General features: G+C 40.8%; 1 protein-coding gene across 1 annotated transcript; it reads right to left on the reverse strand.

Moving 5' to 3' along the window:
* Positions 1–370: 370 nt before the first annotated feature.
* Positions 371–3049, reverse strand: LOC116820205 (protocadherin beta-1-like). The gene is given in 3 exon segments (XM_075068252.1): positions 371–424; positions 671–2004; positions 2007–3049. Coding segments are annotated over 3 exon segments (2340 nt in total). The 5' UTR covers positions 2959–3049.
* Between the last annotated feature and the right edge of the window lie 6291 nt (positions 3050–9340).

Here is a 9340-nt window from a genome sequence, read left to right on the forward strand (position 1 = left end):
GATAAGCTAAGAAATGGCACTTCCAGTCTTTTCAGCTAATAGCGATCCCTACATTCTAGTCCTAAAGGAAATCAGTCGGGAGATTGCCTCATCTTTTTCTACATGAAAACATTTTACACGTATGTTGCATTATATGTTAATTCATGGAACTAAGTGACCTCATGAACCTTATCAAGCAGAGTTCAAAGTGGAATAATTTTATCGAGACTTCAGTAGAGCTGACAGAGTTACATGTTCTTCATCCCACACAATATTACAGTTTCGCAACAAAGGCTAAAATTTTCAAAAGTGACTAAGTGATTTAGAACCAAGTCCCATTTTAAAAAATGATTTAGGCATTTATGTCGCTCTCGAAAATTTAACCAAAAATCTAATCTAAAATAATATCTGTACACGCAAAGACATCATCATCATCAATGGATTTCTATGAGAAGAGGAATATTCATAAGCACAAGGCAAGGGCGTGAAGATGACCAGTAGGGATATATATGGCTAAATTATTACTATGTACACTCAATTTGCTTAAAATTCTGTTAAACTCTTACTAACAAGCATCAAAGCAAATCTGAAAAATTAAATATTAATCAACACAAGCAGATATTCTGTCCTGACTCACTGATTCTATCTGACTACCCGCAAGGGAACTATTAAGAAAATCATTGTCTCTGACCTTGACTATTTCAGAATTCTGAGCAATAAAACTAGGGATTATTGGTCTGAGAAATTTAAACTCGCTGTTACTCCATCCGTTTGTCAAACAGATTTCATAATGGCACGGCTGGGGTAGGATTCAGGGTCCACTGGCACCTACTAAATCACCGGGGAAGCCGTTAGCGTCATAAAAATTGCCACAAACCGAGTTATATTTTTCACTAATGTTCCGCCTTTTACATTCCTTAATAATTGTAAATACTACTATCGAAAATAAAAAAATGAATGAAATCATAGCCAGCGCTATCACTAAATATGTAGTCAATGTGCCGTCCTTCTCTTCTTCGCTGGGTACCTCAAAAACCTGCAAAAACGCGTCTGAAAATCCATCCGCCAGAAGCACATTAAGCATCGAGGCGGTGGATCTGGGCGGCTCTCCGTTATCTTTAGTAAGGATAAGAAGTTTCTGCTTGAAGTTGTCTCGTTCATTTAATGGCCTAGTGGTCCGTATTTCACCATTTTGGGAACCCACAGCGAAGAGACTTGCGTCTGTGGCCTTCAGCAGCTGGTAGGAAAGCCAGGAATTCTGACCGGAATCTCCATCCACAGCCACTACCTTCGTCACCGGGTAACCCGCCTCCGCCGACCTGGGAACCAGGTCATTAGCCTGGGAGCTGCTGTTCTGCAGAGGGTATAAAATGAAGGGGGCGTTGTCATTTTCATCAGTTATCACAACCCGGACAATGACTGCAGCTTTCACTGTGACCTGGAACTCTCTTATCTGTTCGTAATCCTTGGATCGCAGAACGTACATATTCCCATTTTCCGAGTTTATGGAGATATAAGAGAGAAGCGAAAGGCCACCTACCTCAGCAGGCAATAGAGAGTATATCACTTTGGCATTCTGCTGTAAGTCCAAATCAATAGCACTGACTTTGCCAATCTTTATCCCTGGGCCGTTGTTTTCTCTTATATAAATAATGTATGACGCTTCCTTAAACACGGGAGAATTGTCGTTAATATCTGATATTTTCACGGTGATTGTCACTGCACTGGCGAGACTGGAAGATCCCAAATCCTGAGCAGTGATTGTTATGTTGTACTCCGATAGTCTCTCACGATATAGTGCGCCTTCAGTCACCAGAGAGTAGGATTTTTTTGATATTTTTCTGACAGTAAAAGGCAGCTTGTCCTCTATGGAGCAGATCGTTTTCCCATTATCGCCGGAGTCCCGGTCCCTGACCCTGAACAGAGCCATCACTCTCCCCTGCTGGGAGTTCTCGGGGACAGGGCTGGTAAGGTATGTTATCGTCACCTCCGTAGCATTGTCATTCATATCCAGCAACTCCACTAGACTTTGCAGTTTGCAGACAGACCCCCGCCGTCCATGCCCTGTATGTCTATCTCATAGTTTTCTCTGTCTTCAAAATCCAATGGCCGCTTGAGTCGAATTTCCCCGGTGACGGTATTTATCTTAAGAGTTTGGCGATTTTCCTTTGAATTTTGAATAATGGAATTTGAATAGTCGGTAGCAGAGACTATAGCTAGCAAATAATCTTCAAGTGTATTTTCAAAAATCTGGACTTTATAAAGAAGCCGAGAAAACACTGAATTATTGTCGTTTATATCCAGAACCATAACTCGAATTTGGGCTGTACCCGACCGCGGTGGGGAACCACCATCCATAGCTATGAGTGTGAAACTGATCTCCGGATTCTCCTCACGGTCCAGGGGTTTATCCAGCACCAGCTCTGCGCACTTTTTGCCGTCACTGCGATCCCCAGTATAAATCTGAAAACAGTCATTAGAGCTAATGCTGTAATTCTGGAGACTGTTGTTGCTCACATCTAAATCCTGGGCACTCTCCAGTAAAAATCGGTTTCCAGGCATAGTACTTTCCGAGATCTTTAGGATAAATTCATTATTTAAGAACACTGGAGAATGATCATTTATATCATAAACGCTTACCTCAGCTCGGTAGGTCTGTAGACGACTCCGCAGCAATATCTCAAAATGCACCAGGCAGGGGTGGATCTGCCAGCAGAGCTCCTCTCGGTCTATTTTTTCTTGTACAAACAAATCTCCAGTGCTGCGGTCGAGCTGAAAATACTGTTTTCCCCTTCAGAGCCGAGCGGACAGTTTCTCGTCTTTCAGCCCCAAATCCCTTGCAATATTCGTCACGAAAGACCCGCTTCCTGTTTCTTCAGTCACAGCATGCCGAAGCGTTTCAGTTCTCACCTCCGGCACACACAGAAAAAGGATCAGAGACAGAACCTGCCTTGTCAGGCCTTTCTCACTATTTCTCATCCCCTTGTTTCCTCGTAACCGAACGTCTTCTGCAGAGACCCGTTCTCTCTTTACATATATTTCAGCGTCCCTTAGTCGTGGTTACAGACAAGAATCTTTGCAGTCTCCATCTGAAGCTCTTTCAGGAACAGTGCAGTTCACATTCTGGACAACGCACTTATTATATAGACTGCTTCCCTGCCAGCGTCTCTGACTAATGGAGTCACCCGGAGCTGCAGTTCTCTCTCTTCGCCTTTGTGGTGAGCAGCGCCACCAAGGGTCTGTATTAAAAATTACTGAGATATTTTCAATGTAAAAATGGTTTATCCATTTCATATCGTCAAACATAACCGCAATAAAATATGTAATGAAATCTGAAATAGAATAATGTACAATTCGAAACAAATAAATACGAGTAGCCTTATTATATTAAAAAGATTAAACAGACGCTTGATATCAGCATGATTTATTGTAAAAAACGATTAATTTTAACGTTTCTCTTTGAAGTACTTTTTCCGCCACAGTGATTTCAAGAGGGAGAGGTAATGAAGGAAATCAAATATACACTTTTTGTTTTCGTTATAAATTTATCCCTTGTGTAACTGCATTGACCTCAATGAGATTACAACCGGAATAAATTTGGTCCAATACGCCTAAGAAACTTCCCTTACCCATTCCCAGATATTGACCTGTACGATGACAAATGCGTTTCATAATATATTTGAACGATTCATTTAAAACAAACAAACAAAAACATGCTTAGATCTAAACTCCTAATATTAGTTAGGGATTTTATCTGAAATCAGTACTTCATCCTGTGGACAGTTTTCCTTTATCTAAATATTTTCTATATTTTCCCGGAATCTAAATTCAATTCGGGGGAGATGGTTATACACTTCTTAAACCAGGCCCACGGCTCTGCACTTGCGGGGGTTAGAATTTGTGTCTGCTTTGTAATACCTCGACTGATACGGCAGAAGCAGCTTATGCATCAGGGAGATCCCTGGAAATGGATCTAGAACAAATAATCACTTCCCGATTCATTACAAAGTTGAGATGGGACTCATAGGTAGCTTCAAAGCATAGCGGTATTTTTCTCAGGCTACTATCTTCTTCAGAATCTTAGATTTCCTTTAGGAATAAGCAAATCTCTAGCAGTTACAGTTTCAAAGAAAACCAAAAATATATTAACTCAGGGTAACCGATACAGAGGTGTCTATGCGAGTCTGCAGAGAAGCTGAAATAATAGATCTGAGAGTGTTGTGAACTGTCCCATTCATCTCAGTGAAGAGTCAGCGCACAGATACCCAATGATAACTCAAATGTCGGCTTTTAAAATATTTCCTTCTTTGGAGAATAAAGGAGAAGATCATAGATCTACACAATCTACTGTGAGTGGCATCTCAGTTTGGTGCAAGAACCATAGCGCAGTGGCAGTCCATGGGCACATTGATGTCCGCTGAGGAGGATCCAAATTCCGGAAGCCCAGCGGAGGTGAGAGGCCACGCACGGCACGACCATATTTTGAACAACCGCACAATCTACCGTGTCACATTTTGGTGACCCACATGCTTGCAGTTTATTTTAGAGATGAAGTTCAGAAGAATACCATCACCTTTTCTGCCAGCTGGACCCCTGTTGGCTATGAATCAAACCTGTACTAGCAGTTTCATGTGCTAATATGTATTTTAATTTTTATTTGTATCTACTTGGCTTCCGAAACTTTTCTCCTTCTAAATACAATTCTATTATTCATAAAGCAGACACAGAACCTATACCAACATCTGGACAGTTATTATGTAACCGGATGATCACTTACATATCAAGGTCATACCTGCTGTGACTACATGGAAATCAGGTCGGAATGAATTTGTCTCCATACATTTTGCTGTACCCATATTTACAGATTAAACTATTTCAATTTTTCACAAACTGTCCATACATTACATATGTTCTAGTCCTTTCTCCCTTTTTAGGGATCCTGCTTTGTGCTTTACTAGCTGATGACACAAACAGTACATAATTAACACTATTAACATATTAAAATATAAAAGTTTATAAATTCTAAGACAATCATATACAGACATTATAATTTACCAATATTCTTCAAAATTACAAAAACTAAACCATGAAGGAATTTTCTTTATAGGCACCTATGTTAATTAACACAGGGAAAAGAAGGAATTTTTATTGTAAATGATCAATAAATAACATAGCTATAGAAAATTAAGAATATCTATGTAAAACGTTTAAGCATTTTCAAATTCACTTAATAATTCCTGTACATTAAAGAGGCAAGTAACTGATGGAAAAATCAATCTTTTTGCTTTCAAAATGATTATAATATTCTTACCTGACTAGATGACTTCACTTCGTTTCCCTTGGTAGAGTTCATAGGAAAATCCGAATTCGTTTTTCCATTAAATTGTTGTTCTGGAAGACTGGGTGGAGATAATGGATCTGAGGAATTTGAATTCACTGGTTCCTGATCCAGATGTTAAACAAACTTCATAGCCATAACCTCGGGACAAAGTTCTATTACCTGTTACATCTACCAAATTATTCTGGAAATTTCCATCTCCATAAAAATGACCAGAAGCAGAGAAATATTTGTCTCTACAGTTTCTTCTCTTGTATATCTTAATAATTATAAATATGATTACTGAAATTAGAAAAAGAAATGAAACCAAAGACAATGACATTACTAAATACATAGTCAACGTGTTTTGCTGCTCATCTTCTGCTCCCTTTGCTGCACGGGCGGCTCCAGGCCCCAGCACACCAAGCGCGTGCTTGGGGCTGCATGCCGCCGGGGGCGCCCTGCCGGTCGCCTGCGGGAGGTTCACCGGAGCCGCCTGCCGCCCTCCCGGCGACCGGCAGAGCGCTCCCCCCCATCCCCCGCGACATGCCGCCGTGCTCGCGGCGGCGAAATGGCTACAGCCGCCCCTGCTTCCCCGCCCCCCTCCCCTCAAAAGCTGTGAGAATCAAATTAAATTCTGGCTGCTCCTCCCGATCTAATGTTTTTTTCTAATACCAGTGCAGCATATTTACTACTGTCTCCCCTAGCTTGCGCGTACAGCCGGAAATGTTCACTGGGGCTAATCGTGTAGTTCTGGATGGCATTTGTTTTCCAGGGGAAAGCGGGTATTTTTCTGGGTCAGTTCTGGGATTTCAAACATAAATTCTTTCTTTCGGAAACTAGAGGAATTGTCATTCACATCCTCTATCTTCACCTCAAAGCCATGCAGCTGCAATGGATTTTCCAATACAATACAAATACGGGTCAGTCTGTCCGCACAGATGTTCACGGTCTATATTCTCCTTTATTATCACATCCCCCGAGCCGGTGATGAGCTGAAAATACTTTTTGCTATTTTGTGAAATCAGCCAGGCCCTGCGAGCAGTTTCCCTACGGGCAGCTACGGAACTGATGTCCTGTTCTTAGGCACGGAATAGCAGATCACCCTACACAGCGCTCCGGACAAGCAAAGCTACAGAAAGAAAGAGAGTACTTTCCTTTTTCTGATGTTGTTCCTCATTCTGCCAGCCATTCCCGGGTCTGATCGAAAATACAACCCTTTCCATACAGCAGTTCTGATGCCTAAAAATAGATCCTGTGGTACCGGAGCAATAGTTTGATTTACAGTATGTGTGCGGGGTAAAACAATTCGGTTTTAGATAGATACTTAATTATCTTTCTTCAGAGAGGGACTGTTCCTCTTTTATCTCGGGGATTCTCCCTGTCAGGAGCTTCTTCCTAACACCGTCTTGTACTATTGTTCCTTAGCTCTCTTTCAGCCCCACCTTTAGTACAGCGCCACCTAGCGTCCCAAACAACACCTTTGCTTTCAGATCCAAGCTAATTTTAAAGATTATCATCATAGAATCGAGGAACTGGAAGGGACCTCGAGTGGCCATCTAGTTCAGTCCCCTGCACTTGAAGCGGGACTAAGTATTATCTAGACCATCCCTGCCCTGTGTTTGTCCAACCTTCTCTTAAAAATCCTCAATGATGGAGATTCCACAACCTCCCTAGGCAATTTATTCCAGTGCTCAGTTAGGAAGTTTTTCCTAATATCCAATCTAAACCACCCTTGCTGCAAGTTAAGTCCATTGCTTCTTGTCTATCCTCCATGGTTAAAAAGAACAATTTTCCTCCCTCCTCCTTGTAACAACCTTTTATGTACTTGAAAACTGTTATCATGTCCCCTCTCAGTCTTCTTTTCTCCAGATTAAACAAACCCAGTCTTTTCAATCTTCCCTCACAGGTCATGTTTTCTACACCTTTAATCATTTTTTTGCTCTTCTCTGGACTTTCTCCAATTTGTCCAAATCTTTCCTGAAATGTGGTGCCCAGATCTAGACACAATACTTCAGTTGAGGCCTAATCAACTCAGAGTGGAAGAATTACTTCTCCTGTCTTGCTTACAATACTCCTGCTAATACATCCCAGAATGATGTTTGCTTTTTTTGCAACAGCGTTACACTGTTGACTCATATTTAGCTTGTGATCCACTATGACATCCAGATCCCTTTCCGCAGTACTTCTTTCTAAGCAGTCATTTCCGATTTTATATGTGTGCAACTGATTGTTCCTTCCTAAGTGAAGTGCTTTGCATTTGTCCTTACTGAATTTAATCATATTTGCCATTTCTCTGGTTTCTCCAGATCATTTCTCCAGCTTGTCCAGATCATTTTAAATTTTAATCCTATCCTCTAAAGCACTTGCAACCCCTCCCAGCTTGGTATCATCCACAAACTTTATAAGTGTACTCTCTGTGCCATTATCTAAATAATTGATGAAGATACTGAACTGAACAGGACCCAGAACTGATCCCTGAGGGACTCCACTCATTATGCCTTCCCAGCATGACTGTGAACCACTGATAACTATTCTCTGGGAATGATTTTCCAACCAGTTATGCACCCACCTTATAGCAGCTCTATCTAGGCTGCATTTCCCTAGTTTATTTATGAAAAGGTCATGCAAGACAGTATCAAAAGCCTTAATAAAGTCAAAATATACCATGTCTACCGCTTCCCCCTATACAGGGCTGGATCTAGTTTTTTTATGGTCTCGAGCAAAAAATATGCCACTCCAAGCTCCGAGAGCACAACTGCCCAAGCAAAAAAAAGAATGGCTGCCCCTGGAATTGTGCTGCCCCAAGGATGTGCTTGCTTTGCTGGTGCCTAGAGTCGGTTCTGTCCCTATCTACAAGGCTTGTTATCTCATCAAAGAAAACTATTGGTTGGTTTGATATGATTTGTTCTTGACAAATCCATGCTGAATGTTATTTATCACTTTATTTTCTTCTAGGTGTTTGAAAATTGATTGCTTAATTATTTGCTCCATTATCTTTCCAGGTACAGAAGTTAAGTTGACTGGTCTATAATTCCCCAGGTTGTCCTTATTTCCCTTTTTATAGATGAGCACTATATTTGCCCTTTTCCAGTCTTCTGGAATGCCTCTCATCCTCCACGACCTTTCAAAGATAATTGATAATGGCTCAGATAGCTCCTCAGTCAGCTCCTTGAGTATTCTGGGATGCATTTAATCAGGCCATGGGGATCTGAAGTCATCTATCTTGTCTAAGTAATTTTTTACTTGTTCTTTCCCTATTTTAGACTCTGATCCTACCTTATTTTCACGGGCATTCACTATGTTAGATGTCCAACCACCACAAACCTTCTTAGTGAAAACTGAAACAAAGAAGTCATTAAGCACCTCTGCCATTTCCACATTTTCTGTTATTGTCAATCCCCCCTCATTGAGTAACAGGCCTACTCTATCCTTGGTCTTTCTCTTGCTTCTAATTTATATGTAGAATGTTTTATTGTTTCCTTTTATGTCCCTAGCTAGTTTGATCTAATTTTGTGCCTCAGCGTTTCTAATATTCTCCCTACATACTTGTGTTATTTGTTATACTCATCCTTTGTAATTTGACTGAGTTTCCACTTTTTGTAGGACTCTTTTTGTGCATTTTAGATCATTAAAGATCTCCTGGTTAATCCAGGGTGGTATCTTGCCATACTTCCTATCTTTCCTATGCAGTAGGATAGTTTGCTCCTGTGCCCTTAATAATATGTCTCTTTGAAAAACTGCCAACTGTCTTTGTTTTTCCCCTTAGACTTGCTTCACATGGTATTTTACCGACCAGTTCCCTGAGTTGCTAAGTCTGCCTTCTTGGAATCCATTGTCTTTATTGTGCTGTTCTCCCTCCTACCATTCCTTTAAATCATGATCTCCATAATTTCATCATCACTTTCACCCAAGTTGCCTTCCACTTGCAATTTCTCAACCAGTTCCTCCCTATTTGTCAAAATAAAATCTAGAACAGCATTCCTGCAGTAGCTTTCTCCACTTTCTGAAATAAAAAAAATTGTCTCCAATACATTCCAAGAA

Source organism: Chelonoidis abingdonii, chromosome 7, assembly GCF_003597395.2.
Source record: "Chelonoidis abingdonii isolate Lonesome George chromosome 7, CheloAbing_2.0, whole genome shotgun sequence".
NCBI lineage: Eukaryota > Metazoa > Chordata > Testudines > Testudinidae > Chelonoidis > Chelonoidis abingdonii.